Genomic DNA, 22,536 nt, shown 5'->3' with positions numbered 1-22,536 from the left:
TTTTCTATACCAGAAGGATAGCTAAAAAAGTAAAAAACAAATACAGTTGCATAAATTGCTTATACACAAACATTGACAAACAAAAAATTGACTAAACAGTGGTACTTCAGAATTGATTGGGATAAATTGTTAAATGTATTTATTTGAAATATTTTTTAAATGTAGAATTTATTTTAATATATAACTTATTTAAATAAATGTAATTTATTTAATTTGCAAATAAATACATCTTACATGAAATAAACAAACCACATACTCACAATCCATGTTTCTCTACAAGGACACTGACAGCAACTTTTTGACAGTCTTCATGTTCTCTCAGGATTGAAGAGGCTTTTCTTCAAGCAGCGTCAGCAAACTAGTTGTGTTGCCAGTCTGAGTTGAATCTGTTAAAGGACACTAAGAAATGCCAAAACATTTTATTTATTTAAATGTTTACGTTTATCTATAGTAATATAAAGGGAGAAATATATTAATGTTTTACCTGTAATGAGTGCACACTTCTTTCTAATGAGTCCGGGGTATTGCTTGCAATATAATATATTTGAAATTTGCCAAGCTCCTTTACTCCTGCATTTACATCAGTGTCAATGAACTTGAAAATCTGTCAAATTTCAATATTCAATCAAAAGATAGTTGAGACCTGTTTGACTAAGGCTATCAGATCTCCAACATTGCCATCTGTGAATAGTTTTCTCCATATTTCCTTTCTGTCTATGAAGACAGTTGCAAGAACGCGGTGTAGAAGTGTTAAGAGTGACTGTAATTTGTTCCTCGACTTCCATCTCCTAAGAGAGAAATTCATACAGCACAATGAGAAAACAAACACCTGTAACTGTGTATGACAATAAAAAGTACACTTTTAAATAGTATGCGACTAGTAGGGTACCACAAAATGGCGCGCAAAATTGAGTACATTAAAGATCTTCATATTTTAGCTATTGTTTATGAATTTGCTCACACCTCGGCGCCATTTGGTGTCTGTACAAAGCACCCAACTAACGTTACGACAAGGGATTTATGTTTAAATTCCTGCCGCAGAGCTTCATATAAGGTTATATATTAAATAACCTTATGATAATAACGTAACGTTAAATGCATAAATTATATCTGGTAGCGTTACCTCGAGTGTCAGAGACGCAGAGGCTTTTTAAAGTGACGGCAACTCTTACACCAAAATGCAGTACATATTTAGGGTAAGTCTTTCGCCTTATATGTAACTTATTATTAACAATTCTGCCAAGTGCCAACGCAGCTTTACAAAAGACGCGCCAGATGCGTTAGCGTGCGCGGCTAAAGTTAATGTTACATGACAGAGTTGCCAAGTCCCGTGTATCAGGAGTACGAAACATGAAAACATAATAAAAGTAACAAAAACAACTTCTTGGACAACTAACACAAAACATTCTCACGCAGAGTGGAAGAAATATATACTATCGTAGACGAATTTTAATGAATTTCACTCACCTGAGGCAGAGAGGTGCGTTATCCGATAGAGCTCTGGGAGAGCGTCAGTTGAAAAAGAACGTCACTGCGCATGCGCGTGCAGAAATTCACAGTATAAACCCCGAAATATAGAATTTTTAGCCACATACTCACAAATGCTTATTTTATATTACCATCATGATAAATAAACTACATAAACTCATAACACAGTGCCATTTGACTACAGGCAAAAATGCATTGTATTCCAACATACTGTTTAAATGTGTTTAACACAGTCATTGTGTAAACAGTTAAGCACAATATTAACACACAATGTGTCCAAAGTAACACAAAATGTGTTACGACCTGTTTAACACATATTTTGTGTAAATTTTTAACACATCACTTTTAAGAGTGTATATATATATATATATATATATATATAAAAATGAATCAACAGAAAATGTTTTCATAATGTTTTACTTGGCTCCATAAAAATTGTTTTATCCAAATAGGAACCAGACTGTTCCTCTGGGTGCTCTAGTTTTCCCTACAAGTCCAAAGATATGCGGTACAGGTGAATTGGGTAAGCTAAATTGTCCGTAGTGTGTGAATGAGAGTATGAGTGTTTCCCAGTGATGGGTTGCAGAAAAGGCATCCGCTACGTAAAACATATGATGCTGGATAAGTTGGCGGTCCATTCCGCTGTGGCGACCCCAGCTTAATGAAGAGACTAAGCTGAAATGAAAATGAATAAATGAATAGAACCAGACTAGAAATTTCAGCAGGCTTTTGTGCACGTATGATTGGACACGTATGATTGGACATTTTAGGATTCTTTGAGGCCATAGTAGATGATTTGTGAATGGCAGTGAAGAAGCAAATAATATTATCTGATACTAATTGTGTGGCAGTAGCAATTTGGTAGTAATGCATACAAATACTAGATTTTTAAGGTATACTATAAAGAGAATAATTATTATTGATTGTGAATTTTTTATTTATTTATATTTTGTACACTTGAAATAGCTCCTTTGCTCTTAAAAGGACAAAGTGAGGATAAGAATGTACAAAAACTGTGAATCAAAACTATAATAGTGTAAACTGTTTTTCTAACTTAGAGTAGGCTAAAAAAACAACAACATTTGGTCTAGAAATAAAAATTAATTATTCTCATAAGGTGTTTTGATAGCTTAACTGCGCAACTGGAGATTGAATTAAAATAATATTTAATATATTTAGGCTAATTACGATTTAGATTTACATTTCATCAAATTTATGGTGATAATAGCTAATTATGAATGTGAATTATTACGATAACTTACAATGAAAAATCGGCAAGTGTAATTTAATGGGGGAAGAGCGTGCCAGGGGGCGTTGTTGTAGGATATTGTGTGGTATGTGTTTTGACCATCGACTGACAGTAGATTCATCTTTAGAGCCACACGCCCACCGAGAGAGAGGCAGCGGCTCGTTATTCACCCCTGCGCCACCGTTACCTCACGCTCTTCAACGAATACAATATTCACACCGCAGAGATGCGAGGTGAGCCCGTCGTGTGCCAAAGCAGCTGAAATTGGGCAGTATTAGTGGGCAATTCGCCGTGGGATCCATTCAGTGAATCTGACAGCCTACATACAGAGCGCGTAACGAGAGACGCAGAATGCCGCTGCTCATAATGTGACCGACCGCATCCAGAGCCGCTTCATTCAGCTGGAAGAACAAACTCGCTGATCAACAAATCCTATCTCGTCTCAGGAGGGAAAAACAACAGCAACATGGGGTAAGTTGCCCGTGAATAGCACAAAACGTACTGTTGGAAATTGGCCGCGCTAATCGTTTTATCACCGGTCTTATGAGGACAGAATGTAAAGCAGTTACTCACGTTCATTAAGGCCATAGTGTCCTTTATTGTGGGCACAGGAATGTATACTGAATTGTTGAAATGATACTGTATTTATGGCGTGAATATATTTATGTGCTGTATGTTTATATATATATATATATATATATATATATATATATATATATATATATATATATATATATATATATATATATATATATATATATATATATATATATATATATATATACATACATACATATGCATATATACATACACACAGCCTATATACATAGCCTATGCATGTGTATACTTTTTTTGCAATGTTCATTGACTGGGGTGAGTATTTTTTGTCCACTGAGGCCACGGCTTATTAGTCAACTGTGTATGATCTATGGTATTATTTTGAAGTATTATTTATAAGTATTATGACTAAAACGTACTCTAAATGGGAAAAAAACATTAGCTTATTTCACATATTGATGTGCTGCAGTGCCAAAGGCCTTTAATCTCGTCATGCTTATGTAATCTACATTTCAACAGAGCACCGCTGCATGGCACATCCTCATCAATACAATTTTAGAAGCAGTATTGGCAACGACATCTGATATATCTGTACACGTTAGTGGAATTTCCAACGCTCAGCTGGAGGTTTGCTTGAAATATGGATTTTAACTAAAGGTGACCCTATACACAGTTATTCAAACTTAAAGGGTTTTGTTCCTAGATTTAATAATCAAGTCTTTATGACATAAAATCTTAGGTAAATATAAAAATCAGACTCAAAATATGTTCTTGAGATGATCTGGATGTTTAAGTCATGATCTTTTCATTACAAAAGGTGTTATTTCACAAGGTTTGATCTTCTTACTATGGCACAGAGTTTTCTTTCATAATAACAATCAAAACCTTGAATTACTTTACGGCTCCTGTTCTTTGTTTTTAATTAAACTATAACCGTGGAAAGATTCAAGGGTTGTTCAGGATTATATTACTCTGGAGAAAATCATTCCCACTTCCTACTCAACTGAGCCATGCAGTTTAATTTATCACACGCTATTAAGTATTTGATTATTATGTAGTTTGCTTTCTAATGTTACTGAACAGCCATGTTAGGTCTTTATGGGGCTTTTGGGGTCATTAATTAAATACATTTATCATAAATGGTGCTTTAGAGGTTTATTTATTTTGCTAAATTTGCGTATATCGGATTATTGTTGTAAGGTCAAGACTGACAACACTTTCTTGCCCATATATATTTACTACCTGAATACATTGGTTTAGATTACTCAAACTTGAAGTATGGCTGAAGTTTCATCTTCTTTTGTGGTGTTTGGACAGATGTTAATGTAAGGACAGGATGAAATAAACTGCCAGCTCTGGACTGTGGTGGGTTGCTGAAGGTGGGTGGTGTGAAATCATCTCCCTTGTGCGTTGATGTTAATATAGTGCTATAGCTGCTTTTGATTCCTTATATAATTGACTATATGTGCACTTACATTTAATATTGTACACTCTCATCTTCAAGATACATTTGATTCTGATGAATCCACTGGATCGTATGATCAGTCTGTTCAAACTAAGCAATGAAATTTTTGGCAAATTTCTTGTAGATTTTCTTAAGAGAAATGTTCTGGAATGAATCTGGTTTTTATTTTTATTTTCTAAAATCACAGTGTGAAAATTGTGTGAGCAATTGTCACTGTGTGAGCAATTGACATTTAAAACATAATTTAACAAAACATGAAATGGAAAAAAAATTAAAAGCCATCCGAGTTATGAAAAGCAGTTTCTAGTTGATTGAATATTATGTATGGTGTATTTTACTCTTTGAAGCAAGTGTAAAGATTATATTCTGATCAAATGTATTATTATAAATCCTTAGACAACACTATATACCAGCGTTTTGACACCAGACGTTAGGAAAGTTGAACAATTTTTGGTGGTATATCTCTGATATTCAGTCTACAACTACAAGAAAAAACATTTGTTATTTTCTAAAATTAAAGACAGTAAATGGCCATATTTTTACAGGAAATTTGGAGCAAATGTTATCAAAACTTTGTAGAATAAAAAACATAAACATTTAGTTTTACACATACAGTGCTCAGCATTAATGAGTACACTCCATTTTGAAAATGAATATTTTTATCTGTTTCTCAGTGAATATCATGGTGCCTGAGAGAGCTTAACGTGCTATTTAAGAAAACACATGCAATTACAAAAACACCAGCAAATTAAGAAAAGGTCTTTATCTGTTTGACAGCACACAGTGAAAACAAATAAATAAAACAAGCTGCATTTCACACAGTGCAAACAATTTCCGAAAACGCACTACATTTTCTCATAACATTAAAAGAACGTAAGACTCCGGAAATATTTCAAGGAAACCCAAAAACGTGACGGATGCCACTGTGCCATGACTATTGCTCAGTGAAGTTGTAGGCGATCTTTGAAAGGTGAGTTTTTTGTTTGTTTTTGCCGTGTCTTTAGTATTTATAAGTCTTAATAACCATAACCTAAATAGAATCATGCTTTAGGGCAGGGGTATCCAAAGTCATTCCTGGAGGGCCGGTGTCCTGCTGATGTTAGCTCCTACTTGATTCAACACACCTGCCCGGAAGTTTCTAGTATATCTAGTAAAGCTACAGTCACACTAGAGTTTGTGTGTGTGAAATTCTGTCATATGGCGCTGCAAAAAGGGGCGGGATTAAACAAGCATATTGGGCATTTAAACCATAGCGTTTCCTGTCTGACGCATTCGCATGCGTATCAATGGAAGTCTATGGGAGGAAAAGCCCAGTGTGACCGCAGCTTAAGAGCTTGATTAGCTGGTTCAGGTGTGTTTGATTAGGGTTTGAGCTAAACTCTCCAGGACAACGGCCCTCCAGGGCCGAGTGTGGACACCCCTGTTTTAGGCCCCGTTTACACTAATGCGTTTTAGTTTTAAAACGGCGTTTTAGATCAAAAACGTTCCACGTCCACACTAGCGTTTCACCTAACGTCTCTGAACATATCTCTGTCCACACTACGCCACCAAAAACATATATCACGTGACCATTCACGCACTCTGGGCATGCGCGTTCTAGTATAAACAGAAAGCATGCGTCTCGCTCGGCATTTGGTCACTGTTAGTCAACAAACGCCGGTTGAACATTAAACACGATGGCAAAGAAAGCAAGAGTGGTATTTTTGTGGACAGACGATGAGGTCGAGTTGTTACTAAGCGTAACAAATGAATATCTGAACAATGGCACCTAAAACAGACAATAGTGCAAACAACGCTCCCATTTCTGTGCCCATGTTGTTGTTTACAGTACTGTCTTCCATTAGCGTTAAAGCCATGTGTTATAGTCATGTGATAGGGGCTTGACGAATAAGGAAAGGATACGCAATGATGCAAAAGCCCCAATCAGGTAGCGAATCTTAGCAGTCACGCCTCCGTTTTCAGATGTCTCCGTTTTTCCTCATCCACACTGAGATTGACCAGCAGCGTTTCAGAATAAAAACGACCTCTCCAGTGTTTTTAAAACGATCCGCTTTCGGCGCTCGAGAACTCCAGCGTAGTGTGGACGGATAGCAAAACTTATGCGTTTTGAAACTAAACGCATTAATGTGAACAGGGCCTTAGGGTGTCCTTAAAACATTTCCATTGTGTCCCATGCTATTTGAAAGTGTTGTGAGAAAAATCAGTGTATTTTCGTAAATTGTTTGCGTTGTGAGAAAATGCAGCGTGATTTTGTAAATTGCATAGTGAAATAATGCAGAACAAAATCGTAAATTGTTTGCATTGCGAGAAAACGCAACTCATTTTATTAATTGTTTGTGTGAAAATTCAGCGCATTTTTTTTTTTTTTGCTGACGTTTTTTGTAATTGCATGTGTTTTCTTAAATTGCAGCATGTTAAGCTCTCTTGGCCACCGTAGAATATAGCGAATAAATTTTGGTGCATTTGAACAAAACAGATTTATTAACCATATAAATAATTAAAAATAATATTTTAGTCAGCAAACATTTTTAGAAACAGATCATATATTTAAATTCAAGCGAAACATTGCAAAAAAATAAAATTAATGAGAAACTACAACATTTTTTGTACTCTTGATTTTTCATATTTTTAACATTTGTTTTCCATAACATTAATTTGGTGTAACATCCAATGGAACAGTGGTTCTCAAACAGTGGTACGTGTATATGCTAGAACAGTGTTCCTCAACCCCCGGGCCACAGACCGGCACCAGTCTATAGATCAATTAGTAGCTGGCCGCACAAAAAATCATGAATTTCCGTTTTATTTACAATCTGAGTCTGAACAATCATTTATTTTGAAAAATCTTTTATTTTGAAAAATGAGCATATTCTCTTGTTACATCTCGGTCACTTCAGTGCCAAAATTTGACCCACAGGCTAGCAAAATGAGTAAGAACTGCAGCGCGACGCGCTTGCGTATTCCAGGCGTGCTTAGTTGAAAACATCTTAACTTTTCAGAATGCTGCACTCCGAGTCACGTGATGAAAACCGACTGATCGGCTTCATATTTTGTATGGAATATAATTTCGTTGAATAAGTATGACTCTGCCTGGTTTTCGAACTGTGCAGAGCTATAGCTGCTTAATTTGGCCAACTACGCTACATTATTTCAATACTGTTGATTATGGTGGTACTTGGAGAGACATTTTTTTCTGAGGTGGTGCTTGGTGAAAATAGTTTTAGAACCACTGCTATAGAAAATATGAATTTAACAGAGAGATTTGAGAGTGCTGTACTCATATATGTTGATTTCTGTAAAATATGTATTTGATTATTGTTTCTTAATCTTTTTACAGAATCTTTTTGTCTCGATAAGTAATAAATTGAGAATTTGTATTATACTCATTTTTAATAATAATAATTTCAAACATGGACTTTTAGATTTCTTATTCAAAGGTATTAGAAAGGAAACATCCATAGAGTTTTCAAGTCAGCATCACTAATGTGGCAGTAGACTTGTTCCAGTTAAATTATTGATTCATTCGTTCCCTAAGGAAACCTTTAATTCATTTCCTGTACTTGTTCTCTTTGGATGTGTATATTAATTTAAAAGTCTTGAATGTTTTATTCAAATGCTAAAAGTATGTTTGGGCCATTTACACACACACACACGCACACACACACACACACACACACACACACACACACACACACCCTCTTTCTCTCTCCCTCTTTCTCTTTCTTTGTGAAAATGGTACAAATTCAAGTATACTCATCTAATAGATTGCTAGTACAATATAAAAGTCATGTATCTTACATGGTTGTGATCCTGTTGACCAAGAAGCATGTGATATCATGCAAAGCACCCATATATAGTGAGTACGACTGAATTTTAATCAAATCAAAATGGTAATTATGCAACGAGCCTTTGATGCTCTTCAGAGATCTTCTGCCTCCACGGTGCAGTGTAAGCACTTCTTGGTGCTCTGCAGATCAGGCTCTTTCCTGAGCCTTTTTCTTCCTCTTAATTCTTGTATTTTTTCTCTCTCATTCTTGCACACGAGCCCAGCAGCAGCTGATTAGAAGTACGCTAATGTAATTGAATACAGTGATTAATTATCCTGGGAATTGGAGCAGCAAACCGTCTGTGTCTCTGTTTGGGATCCTGTCCCCTTCCCCCATTATATTTCCCACTTCTGATTCCATGTTTAAATAAGCAGGATGGAACATTAGTGTATATTGGGATTGATTGAGATTCTCTCTGGGATTTAAAGGGTGTTATCTGTGGAATTGGGTCAGAGGAGCATGGGGTATGGGAATGGTATGGAAGGGCTCAGTATACAGTAGTGCAGATAGATGCCCTTTGACATTGATTTGAGGCGAGTTGCTTTTAGAGAAGCATGTTGGGAAAGGGCCAGTGAGCAGGTATTAATGTGTTGGGCTTTCCTCTGGGGGTGGATTTGGATTTTGAGGCCAAATATTACTTTTTCACTTTTTTATGATCAAATTTTTAATTGAGAAAACCAACACTATTACAAAACAAATTGTTACTCGTTGTTATCTTTTTGTATAATTAAATAAAGTAGTCAAATAGAAACAAGTACTAAGGGTTCAGAAAATGTACTTAAAACATCTCAAAACTGACATTCAGACATTATATATTAAGAAATATTGCCAAAAGTCAAAATGTAAAATTAAACAACATACAAATAATAATAATTCAAAATAAATATATAAGTATAATTATGAGTTAATAAGAGGAATAGTGCATCTAATTAGAAGGCAGGATGTTAAGAGACCTAAAGTACATAAAGAAGTTAAATTACTTCTCCCTACATCTAACCTTTTCCAATTTTAGTAAAATCATGGCATCTGCAAGCCTTATATAGTTAGAGGGATCTTCTCCAGTGGAGAGGGATCCAATTTCATGTGGAGTACAATATGGCACCTATAGCTAATAATGAGGTAAAGGCTAAAATATCAAGATATTTAAAATTAAACTGAGACCAACAGCCCTATCATACACATGGCGCAAGGCTCGACGCAATTGTTGTTTCCTAGTTTCAGCTTGGCGCAAGAGTCGTTTTGACATTTTGCGCCATGCCGTTCAAATAGCAAATGCAGTTGCGCTCATATGTGCGCCCATAGGCATTATTGTCTATAAAGGAAGGCGTTCTGAGGCCCATTGCTGGTGTGTTAATATTTTGAGAAACTATAATAGATTTTTCAATAGACCAGAACAAAGCTGGTCTATTGTCCAGCGCTGAGTTTGTTAGTTGTGCGCCTCGCTTACACACTGCTTAATACTCACAAGATGTAAAGCAATACGCAAATATCTTTACACATAAAAAAGAAGTAAAATATTTAGGATATATATATATATATATATATATATATATATATATATATATATATATATATATATATATATATATATATATAATTTGCTTTTTAGTATTTGGACTTTCACTAATGATTTCAAACCACACTGAAATTAGCTGATAAGTAACAACATTGGCTTTGAGGCAATGTTAGATTTTCAGTTTATTTACCGGTGGTGGCTGTTTTTGCCCCACTGACTTCCATTATAACCACATCTGATGGTGCATAAATACACAGTCTTTGTATTTGTTTACTCCATGTAGTTCTGAGAGCTGAGATTCATATTTTGATTTTCTCAGAAACATTAAGATTAGTGCACAAAGGTCACTCGCACACACATACACACACTTTAATTTGCTGTTATACTCTTTATAACGTGCAAAAACTAGACCTTTGTTTGCACAGGCCTATTTAAAGGATTAATGGTGCCAACTGATAATCAACAGTAAACAAATACAAATTTGACCTCTTCCCAAAAATCACCAGCAATCTAAAATGCATGATTATATGGAGTTATGGCTTTAATAAAAAAACAAAAAGTGGTTATTAAGGAAGTCAATGGGGCAACGACAGCCACCTACAGTAAATTAGTGAGAAGAAATTAAAATCAGTCAAAAGCAATGCATCAAAAATCCAGTCCACAATTACTTTTTATATTGAAAATATGTCATTTTGTGTCTTTTTCTCACCAAATCAGTGACATTGTTTATTAATTTATCAATTAAATTCCTGTAAATTTAAAAATATATATATTTAGTAGTTTCGGTCAGGACTGGTGTTGATTAACATCATAATATTTATCTCTTATAGTCAATTTTTCCAGAGTGTGTCGTTGAGTCTCAAAATATATTTATCATAATAAGATTTTTCACCAACAATTATTCTGCTGGCTGAAACACAGAAAAGGTTATTTCCAAATTAAAATTTACTCCAGAGTGGAAAAAACATCCTCAACAATATATAAGGGATAAAGACTTGATAGTGTGTTATGCACCTTACTTTAATATAACAATGGGTGTACCATGAATATCTTCTTTAGTTATTTTAGAAGTGTAGAACATCCCAAAAATTTCCTGATGGTGGGAACTAAAATATAATTTTAAATTATAATTGAAATCATAGACAGCGAAATTCTTATTGTTTCATTTACTTGCAGCAGCTAACTCATTAATGTGTTAATAGCGTTTTTGGATGTTGCCTCACAGCAAGATGGTTGCTGGTTCGAGTTCCGGCTGGGTCAGTTGGCGTTTCTGTGTAGAGTTCACGTGGGTTTCGTCTAGGTGCTTCGTTTTCCCCCACAGTCCAAAGACATTGCTATAGTTGAATTAAATAAACTAAATTGGCCGTAGTGTATGAGTTTGTCTGAGTGTGTTTGGATGTTTCCCAGTACTGGGTTGTAGATGGAAGGGAATCTGCTGTGTAAAAAATATGCTGGGTAAGTTGGTGGTTCATTCTGCTTTGGCGACCCCTGATAAATAAAGGGGTTAAGCCGAAGGATAATTAATAAATGAATAAACACTTCAAAAAATAATAATAATTTATTGACCTAGAGTGACTAATCAGTACACTAATGGCTGTGTGAAGTCATTGTATTGGTGCAAAAACAGTTAGAAAATGTCCTGATGTTACAAACTGACATATAAATAAAAATTATTATCATAGTTTAAACACACTGTCTTTATTATTGTTTTAGATTTTTACCTATAGTGGCTGCTGAATTTGTAAGTAAGCTAGTCATTTAACTTTATTGGGGGTAAATGCTCAGTAGGCACTTCCAGTTATTTTAATTGTGCAAAACAGTCAAAAAACATCCTGATGTCACAAACTGAAATTTCATTTTAAATCATGATTGAAATCCTAAAACACTGTGGTCTTGTTATTCTTCTAGTCATGTACCCATCTGTCTAATGAATCAGTAAACCCACACACTGAATATAAATTTCAAATGCCACATAAATTTCAAATGTACAGTTTTTTTCCCTGCATCGCTTACTGCTTGAAAACATGTTCAGTTAAAAAAATCCACTTGCTAAAATAAATATGGCAAGAGCACTTAATGCAATTGAAGTTATTTATTAATAATAGACAGATATTCATTTTTACTCAAAAAAAATCTTCTATTGCTGACCTTTCAATGCTGAAAACAGTTCAATGTTAGTTAGCAGTAGGCTACCTTGCATGAACTCACACAAATTGAATCTTTTTGAAAAGTTTTACTGCTCAGCCTTGGCTCTGTGATAATTGCTGATGAATTACTGATGACAAGTACTGTAGGTATTCGTTGAAAAGTGGGTAAATGTGTAATTGTGTTGAGGAGAACGAGAAAAGTTCAGAGCGAGACGGCCAATCTGACTGGGTTTGCAGTGTTCTTTTGTTCTCGTCAGTGATGATTGCCTATTATTCAACAGCTATTGTGGTTCATATGATTTTCTGTTTTTCTTCTTCTTCTTCTTCTTTTGCCCAAGGTAAGAATAATATTCACAAAAATCTTTTTAGCCGTGAATGACCTCCAGGACGATTAATTCCTTAAATGGGAACTATTATGAAAAAATCACAAGCACAATTGTGTGGCAACAGTCTAGGAATATAACCACCTTCTAATGGTCAAAAATTATGTATTTATAATTTAAAAATAAAAAAAAATAAGCACACACACACACTAACACTTTTATAATGCAATAAACACTTTGAGTGACATTCTACTTTTGTAAATGTAATCAGTGGGGGAAAGCCCTGCACATTAATAACCATCTTTCCCTCATTGGCATAGGATGTTAGTCTTGATATTAAATCTGGACTATGCAGACACATTTGCAGCCCTGCCCTCTTTTAAAAAGAGTGATGGGAGCACAGTTTAATTTGAATTTATAGCGAAATGCCACAATTCGGATTAAAGCCTAAAAGGAGAGATTTAGAGAGCTATAAAACATTAATTGCTGGGGTATTTTGAGATGTATTTTCACATACACAGTCTAGAGACAGCAGAGACATATTATACATCTTGTACAAATGGGCATAATAGGTCTCTTTAAAGGGATAATCCATCCTTTTTTCCTAAAAAATAAACATCCTCATGCCATTTATGCAGTTTCAAAGCTGCATGACTCTCTATGATCAGACATTTGCAAGAAAACATTATGTTTAATTTTTGGTGTTATACAATAAAAGTTATTAGCATTCAGTGTTTATTTGCATCCCACCGACCCCACAAAAAAACAACTGATAAATAAAACTAAGAAAATCTGTTAAAATAGTTTGGAACGACCAAACCAGTCGCATTCTGAAAACGTACCACTATATAAAATTCTGGAGAGCGCCAAATACGTTCCAGGAGCTTTGTTTTTTTTACAGTCTTTGTTTTTGCGAATCCAACAGAGGCCACTGTGTCTTAAATTTCTCTCGCATGTGCATTCAAAAGCACAGATTGACTCACCCACCCCCTTCCCTAAACCCAATCAATAGTGTTTTCAAAAGCACCGATTGACCCAACCACCCTCTTCCCTAAACCCAATAGACAGTTTTAAAAAGCAGTCCACAACAAGAAAAAACTTTTCAGATTTTTACCCCATTTTACCAGATTCTCACTTTTATTTACTTATTTGCATTATTTTTTGGCTTCTGATTTCATCTTACCTCCTTTCTTGAATTGTTCTTTACCAGACTTCATCACACCCATCATCACAGTCAACTCCTCTCTGCATTGCAAGTCCATATGCTACGAGCAACTAGACCAGCTGGTAACAGCGGGAAAGCCATCCATACAGAGGTAATCGGTCAGCTGGTAACCTCAAAAAGGAAAGGCATCATACTGCCTCGTAGCATTCGTTTTAAAGATGAAATGCAGCAATACGTACTTCTGGCTACATAATTTGCGTTTTCCAGAATTGTATATAGGGCTACGTTTTCAGAATGAACCTATGTTGAGAACTACATGAGGGTAAACAAAAGATCATGTCATTTTTTGTGCGTGTGAACTGTCCACCTTGGTGTCATTTTTGAAATTGAAAACTTGCCTGGAATGTTTTTTCACGCCACACACAAAGTGTCTCAGACCAAACAAATCTAAATCGCAAAGAGTTGTTTTTGTAGTTGATCTTATATATATGATACATTCATCTATATGAGATTGTCAGATCAAACCAGAGTGTGTGGGAGAAGAGCTCTAAAAACTCTTAGTGTGGTCCAACGTGTGTGTGGACGCACTTTCAACAGCAAAGATCAAGTCAGTAGGGGTGGGAGTAATGCGTCCCTGACTATATTTAGTGTCCATCCCACATGGCCCCAGCTAAACAGCTGGCATTTCCATATCAGCGGGGCGTTGAATGGTCGCCTTGTGCTTGTAGCAGTGTACCAATGTGTCTGACTGGTTAGGCAGGACCCAGGTTTCTACCTGGGCTCAAGCAGTGGTGGCCAGCTGCAAGATGGAGGATGAAGAAATGGTGATCCGTCTGCCGGGACGTTCCAGTGCACCCGGTGGAGTCGGAGAGACGACTGTGCTCAGGCACAAAGAGGTTCACCACTTTTTCTTCCTGCCTTTCAGGGAGCAGCCCATCTACAGCACCCGGGCACACGTCTTCCAGATAGACCCCAGCACTAAGAAAAACTGGATGCCCACCAGCAAACATGCGGTCACTGTATCTTACTTCTACGACAGTACCAGGAACGTGTACAGAATCATCAGCTTGGATGGATCGAAGGTAACCTGGTGCTTTTTTTACTGATGTGGATGGATATTTGCTCATTTACTGGCATCTATGGTTCCCCAAAGAGCCTTGGATTGTTCATTATAAATATCTCTATGAAAGTAGTTTGTTTGTTTTACTACACTGAAAAAAAATTATGATTATTATGATTTACTACATTTTTTATGTTAAGCAGTTGTAAACAATTTATTTGGGTTGTATTTAAACAAACAAATTAAGTTGGACATTACTAAATTAAGGGGGAGTCACGTTGGCGCAGTGAGTAGCATGATCATCTCACAGCAAGAAGGTCGCTGGTTCAAGCCTTGGCTTGGTCAGTTGGCATTTCTTTGTGGAGTTTGCATGTTTTCCCTGTGTTTGCGTGGGGTTTCCTCCGGTGCATGCTCCAGTTTGCCCCCACAAGTCCAAAGACATGCAGTACTGGTGAATTGGGTAGGCTAAATTGTCTGTAGTGTATGCGTGTGAATGAGTGTGTGTGGGTTTCCCAGTGATGGGTTGCAGCTGGAAGGGCATCCGCTGCATAAAACATATACGGGTTAAGTTGGTTCATTCCGCTGTGGCAACCCCAGATTAATAAAAAACCTAGGCCAAAAAGAAAATCCACAAATGAATTTAAATTCAACACATATAAACTGTTCGCTACCATTTTGCAGACATCTTTTTTCAGTGTAATATATTCAGTGTGTAATAAAGCAATTTGTAAATACGAAAGGTCTGCAAAAGTTTGAAAGAAAAAAATGCTCAACTAATGACATTATTTTTCACTAAAGGAAAGAAAGAATTGCTTCTAAACTGCAAAAATGAGTCATCAGTAATTTCACTTTCGCTTTCATAACTGAGCTACATTAAGCAGTAACACAATTTTCAAAGTGCCAGCCTGTGGTCTTCATTGGTGGCTGAAGAAGCATTTCCACTTTGATCCTCAAATACTGATTTTGGTTAAAATCAAACAGCTGCATTTATTGTCAGTACATTTATTCTAGCTTGCACTTTACAACTACTCCTATTATAATTACTGAAGCTGTAAAATGAATAACAACGGAAATGGAAATGGATTGAAATGGACTCTGGAGCGGATCGATTGTAGTGAGGAATCAGTACACTATATCACAGTGTATTATAGATATGTAATAGGCATATATGGCTATATGAAGAGAGAGTTATGAGTAGGGCGGGATGTCATTCCTACCGGTGAATGTGTGTTTCATGTAAAACACAAAAGTGAAAGTATGCTATTAAAACATACTATTAATGAGAGCTGTTTATCTGTCAGCAACATTGACCGAACTGCAGTCAAGCCAAGGGCTCTATATGAGAGTCTTACCTCTGATTTTGTCTGTGGGTGTCACCATTCAAAAATAAAGTGCAACTTTCTGCTCATAATGTCTTATTGCTCATTGCCATAAATTAAAATAAGGACGCAAGACAGCTGAGCAGGACTATGCAAAACAAACCATGAAACTCTGACTAATGTGAGAAGAGTTAACTCACACAACAACAACAATAAACATTGTAACAATTTTAATCCGGAACTGAATCGATTCACAGGTGTGAAAGCACCCTTGGATTAAATCCTTCCTTCCTCATCCTCTACGTACAGCAATGGTCCTAACTTATCCAAAGTCTAGACCCCCCCCCCAACAAAAAAAGTCCTCAAAACATACCATATGTCTGTAGGAATATTATAAAGCTATGTGAATTTGTGTGCATATTTAACAAAAATAATGACTTAATTCACCAGTTTCTTCTCTTCAGTGTGCGTATAAGCTGCGCATTCATAAAAAATTGTTGTTTTTGTTTTATGTGTGCACAAAAGTGGCTTAATAATATTCCAATTTAACTACTGTAGACAGATAGATGGTTTTGACATTGATTTTTGTACCTTTCTGGACTTTCAACAAATTGGAACCATTGTTGTCAATGGAAGATCAAAGAGCAATTGAATGTCAGCATGATAGCCCAGTGGTTAATAATTCGTCTTATGGTATGGGTGTCCTGAGTTCGAATCCCAGTTCATGGACCTTTCCGGATCCTCACTTTCTTTCAACCTACTGTCTTGTTAAATAAAGTCAAAAATGCCAAAAATGAATCTTAAAAAATTGTCTTAATACTCCAAAGGTGAATGTAGGTCTCTGGAGATTTAACTACACAAGGTCAAGTCATTATTGACAGAATTAATTTAAATTTTTAGTTGAACTGTTCTTTTAAAATTGCATAATAGAAGAATTATAAAGGTTATTTATATGCTTCTTTTGACAATTATTCACTGGAAGGTGCTTTGAGTATAAATAAAGGGACTGTAAGCATAAGGGAAATACATCCTATAAGAGAGTTAATCTCAATTCAAGGTGGAAATAGTTTTTGGTCCACAATAAATCTTATAAATAATATAGAACTTATATAATTTGATGCATTAAGCTGAATTAACAAGAACCTTTTGTGCTCAAGAGAGTTGATTGTGCACAGGACCAACCTGCTTGAGACTGCTATTAAACATGTTCCCTCAGACAGAAATGGATTAGTTCACTTTCCCTGTGGAGAGCAGCATGCACTCCAATTGGTCACTGCTGTGCAACCTTATACTGAGTTAATAATGGCCCAATATTCCAGAAATCATCAATAGACAGACAGTAGCAAATCTACTTCTGCTGAAGTAAGTACATAGCCTGTCTACACTTTCATTATATCGTCCATATATTTTCGTGTGGATGGTGTAATGGTACAAAATCCTTCTCATCCTAAAAGCGAATTATATAAATCCCTCATATGGTTTCATACATTAGGTTTTCTAGTTGGCCTAAAAATCACTTCTCCAGCAGTGGACACACACTGCAAATCAGTCAGTTCAAATTCTACACCAACATTTCAAAAACATTTGAAAGCCAATCATAAGGAGTGTTTCATGTGCAGTCATATCCCAATCTCATTGGTTCTTCTGCTGGAGCATAGAAGGAATTAAAATAGCTCTGGCAGCATGTCTGAATGTGCTGGTGAGTCGGGATGCTCTGCCCTCCCTCTCAGATTTTGGTTTCAGAGACAGAAATAACATGTGAGCCGGTGCACTTTGCACTGTAACTGTTGACTTCTACAGCCACACACCGTTTGTTCTGCTGCTGATCCTCTTTGATCCATGGTGAGTTTAGTGTTGACCATAAGGTCATGCCATAGGATCAACGGCCTGATGTCCTGAACGGACAGATGGTCTTTCTGTCTCGATCTATTGATTTATTCAATATGTTAAAAATGAATGTCTTCTGTGATGAGCATGGGAAATATGAAGCATATATAAAAAGCCTTGTTAAGAATAGTCTCATGATCGTGTGTCAAGGTTAATAAGGCTTTTAAGATTTGATCTTTTTTTTTTATATGGAGTTAATATAAACGGAAGTTTTAAAAATGTAGTGAAACTTCTTAAATGCAGCATTTATGAATTACAGATGAATAGTTGATTGTGGAAATAGTTTGTTAGGAAAAAATATGTACCTTAAAGGAATATATGAAACTTAGTCAGATCACATTATTATTATTGTCGTTTAAAAGTCACCATGTCAGATTATGCGATTAAAAAAAAAAAAATACAATTGTGATAAAATCTTGACTTGTCATGGTCAATAAATGTGCCAGACTACACGTTCCTTCATAATTAGTCTATGACAAGTGTTATTTCCCCAAGCAGTCACAAGTGTTGCTATAACAATATTTCTTATCTCAATTGTTTTTAATCTTATTTCAATCTTAATAAACACTGATGCTTGCAGACAACAAATAGCTACATTTTTTAAGACATGGACAGGATTAAACTTATGATTCCCTTTTAATATTAAGATACTTTCTTTAAATTTTAAATGTTTATTTTCCTGCCATGGGTTTCTCATTAAACAATCCCTCGCTTGAACTCACCACGAGTGTGATGAAATGAAAGTACATAAGCAGCAGCAAGGAAAAATCAGATGCTCAGGACATAATCTTTAAAATAATGACATATTTAAAAAATTGGAAATATGTATCTGAGATTTGTGATACCATCACAGTGAAGCATTCATTAAATCCTTATTTTCCTCAGAGCGAAGCAAATCATACACCTGTGATGGGGGGCAGAAACAAAAATATAATTCGTATATTTTTCTTGGAAAAAATATCTTTTTGAAATATATTTCATTTTTTATATTTTAACTTAGTTTTAATGTATCTTTTGTTGGTCAGATGTCTAGATAAAGAAGAATAACGGATAACATTTGAGGTGAAGTGCTTCAAAACAAGTCCTATATATATGCCAGATCACGAATTGCTGTGAGATTGTGTTGGTTTATAAATAAAATAATCCTTTAGTCTAAATAAAATATTTACAGTTTCAGAGAAGCCTATATTAAACTGTTTGCACTATTAATGACAAATTTGAATAAGCATTATGAACAAGCAAATTATCTGCTCCTATTGCACAGTGTCACCCACATGATCAGTGTCACAACTCATTGTGAAGAACGAGCAAAAAATTAAACATGCTAGACTTTCTGCTATGGTGATGTGAGGCATTGCAGACATGTCATCGGTTGTCAGAAACTATACCACACTACACAAGAAGAAATTATTGAATCTGTCACAACGCCCATTTGTCATTTTTGAATCCCCACAACACCCCCATACAGCAAGGAAATCCTGTTAAAATCGTGACAAATTAGTGTGATCTGACCAGGGCTGTTTTGTGAATAAGTGCACACATGCATTTATTTCATGATATTATTATTATTATTATTATTATTATTATTATTAATTGACATTTCAATTATGTTTGACTAATGTTAATATGTTTAGTAGTTATTTAGTAGTTACTTTTAATTAAAATTCATAAAATTTTATAATTTTAAATAAATACAAATTAAGTGTACTTATTGTTAAACTAAACTAAACTAAACTAAACTAAACTAAACTAAACAAATACAAATATGTGTTAAATATATAAAATAAGTAAATAAAATGATTTACAACATCTTGTGCATTATTGCGCATAAAAAATCTTTGGATAATGGTTTTCTAAAGCACATGAAACCATTCATTCATTCATTTATTCATTCATTCATTCATTCATTCATTTTTTTTGTCGGCTTAGTCCCTTTAATAATCCGGGGTCACCACAGTGGAATGAACCGCCAACTTATCCAGCAAGTTTTTACGCAGCGGATGCCCTTCCAGCCACAACCCATATGGGAAACATCCACACACATTCACACACACACTCATACACTTGGGACAATTTAGCCTACCCAATTCACCTGTACCGCATGTCTTTGGACTGTGGGGGAAACCGGAGCACCTGGAGGAAACCCACGTGAACGCAGGGAGAACATACAAACTCTACACAAAAACGTGAGGTTCGAACCAGCGACCCAGAGACCACATGAAACCAATGTGATTACAAAAAATACATTGGAAGTAACTGACTGATAGAATTAGTTTTTTTTTTTTTATGGTGCACACACAAATTTGATTTGGTCATGTTGAAAGCTGTCTAAATACAGTCATGATCATTGTTATAGTTTCATAACAATGGTCATGACTGTATTTAGAAAGCTGTCAACATGACCAAATGCTTATAACGTCCTTATCTAAAGTATCATCTTAAATTCATTGTACATACACTTAAAAAGTTATGTTTGTTGTTTGTTCAAACTACTAAAACCTGAGGTCAAACAACACAATTGGTGAGGTTTTTGGGGATACCCTAATTGTTTTATGTTAAATCCAATAAAATTTGTTAGAACTATATGTTTACTTCATGTCCCGATTGTGAGGAACAGCATTTTTCAGCACTTTTTGCCTTCTGATATCCCACAGTAGCACCACTTTACTATTTTTGCAAAGCAAGTAGCAGCATTATAAGATCCATAAATGTTACTGTTCCTTGAGTCTTGAATATGAAAATGGGGTCAGTGCAGCAGCTGTAATTAGAGTCTGATCTTAAGTCCAGTCTGAGCCCTGCTGGGAATTTAAGTTATGGCTCACAGTGGCTGAAGGTATTAGCAGGATGCTACATTGATTGAAGAGCTCGTGTAAAGCCTGACATGATATTTAAGAGCATGTCTGTGTTTTCCACCTCCACCCCTATGCAATTTATTCTGCCCTTACTTTTGTATGGCAGGACTGATTGCGGTCCTGTCACTTTGAATGACAGGGACTTGTCACTTAGGCTTTGTCCTTATCCGAACCCTCGTTGACCTATAATAGGCAATAGAAGGGCCAGCTGTAAGGTCTCTATCTGCCGAGTGCCATTCACATTATCTTGGAAATAACTCCACTCGGCGAGTCAACGGTATCTGATCTGATCTGATGTATTTCTATTAAGTTTGAACTCTTCTGAGAGCCTTTTTCTTAGGATTAAACTCAAGTAAAAGTAGAATGAGCTCAACTTTTTTGTATTACGACGTTGCATAGGTCATTTGCAAAAAGGGAATCATGTAACACTGCATTAGTATTTTCAAATTAAATGCCTTCTTCAATCAAGTCCATTTTTAAGTACATTGTTTTATTCTAACGTTTTATTTAAATGAACAGTTTTATACAGTTTTGTAATGTAATGTATAATGTGTGTTTATATAGTGCATTATTGTAAATGGCCATACACCCAAAGCGCTTCACAATCATGAGGGGGATCTCTTCACACCACCACCGCTTGGATGATGAAACGGCAGCCACAGGACAATGTCGCCAGTGCGCTCACCACACACCAGCTATTGGTGGAGTTGAGAGACAGTGATACTGCCAATTCAGTGGATGGGGATGATTGGGACACTGGGAGACCATGATGGTTAAAGCCCGAGAGGGAATTTGGCCAGGAGTTTTACATAAATGAAAATTTGATGGATGAACTCCCTTCGAGTTCATCCATTAAATTTCTATGTGACTTAACATTTGGTACATTTTATCTTTTAGGGGCAGCTTAACATGACAGTTCATCCAAAAATGAAAGTTCTGTCATCATTAACTCACTTTAGAATATCCTCTGTTATGTTTAACATAAGAATGAAACTCATAATGGTTTGTAATTACTTAATGGTATGTAAATAGTGACTACATTTTTAAAGGGATAGTTCACCCAAAATGTACATTTACTGTTAACATTTACACTACCAGATCATTTAATATTTATGCGGCTTTCTTTTTCAGTAAAATATTATTTAAAATTTGTGAGTCATAAAATGCTAATTTCTAGGTGTCGTTATTTTGGCCACATTTAATGTAATGTGTCCTCTTAGATTATGTAACGGCAGCCACAGGATTGGCACTCACCACACACCAGCTATTGGTAGAGTGAAGAGATAGTGATAGAGCCAATTTAGTGGATGGGGATGATTGGGAGGCCATGATCGTAAGGGCTGATTGAGGGACTTTGGCTTGGACCCCGGGGTTACACCTCTGCTCTTTACGAGAAGTGCCATGGGATTTTTAATGACCACAGAGAGTCAGGACCTCGGTTTAGCATCTCATCCAAAAGACGTCGCCCACTGACAGTATAGTGTCCCCCTCACTTTTATTAGGGCATTAGAACTCATACAGACCACAGGTTAAGCGCCCCTTGCTAGCCTCTCTTACACCACTTCCAACAGCAACCTAGTTTTCCCATGTGGTCTTCCATCCAGCTACTTACCAGGCTCAGATATGCTAAGCTTCAGTGAGTAACCGGTGTTGGGCTGCAGGGTGATATGGCCATTTAAT

General features: G+C 35.9%; 1 protein-coding gene and 1 long non-coding RNA gene across 7 annotated transcripts in view; one reads left to right on the top strand and one right to left on the bottom strand.

The window, feature by feature from the left end:
- Positions 1-260: 260 nt before the first annotated feature.
- LOC147844393 (uncharacterized) lies at positions 261-1,513 on the bottom strand. The gene is made up of 4 exons (XR_015491771.1): positions 1,468-1,513; positions 644-788; positions 485-570; positions 261-399 (listed from the first exon to the last, which is right to left on the bottom strand). It is a non-coding gene; the product is annotated as an uncharacterized LOC147844393 (long non-coding RNA).
- A 1,336-nt stretch (positions 1,514-2,849) lies between these two features.
- Positions 2,850-22,536, top strand: part of homer1b (homer scaffold protein 1b) — a 61,233-nt gene continuing 41,546 nt past the window's right edge. For 3 of the 6 annotated variants that reach the window (XR_015490112.1, NM_001002496.5, XM_087251658.1), the window contains exon 1: positions 14,419-14,820. Coding sequence is in view for 4 of the 6 variants with exons in the window: in NM_001002496.5 (NP_001002496.3) it covers positions 14,545-14,820 (276 nt within the window). In the remaining 2 variants the exon portion in view is untranslated. Of the gene's footprint in view, positions 3,209-14,418; positions 14,821-22,536 lie in introns of those variants that run through there. The other 3 variants (NM_001326290.2, XM_087251659.1, XM_087251657.1) reach the window with 3 other exon arrangements.

The sequence above is a fragment of the Danio rerio genome, chromosome 5, assembly GCF_052040795.2.
Source record: "Danio rerio strain M-AB ecotype USA chromosome 5, GRCz13ab, whole genome shotgun sequence".
In the NCBI taxonomy this organism is placed as follows: domain Eukaryota; kingdom Metazoa; phylum Chordata; class Actinopteri; order Cypriniformes; family Danionidae; genus Danio; species Danio rerio.
The sequence above is the reverse complement of the archived record's forward strand: the minus strand, read 5'-3'. Positions and strand labels throughout refer to the sequence as shown.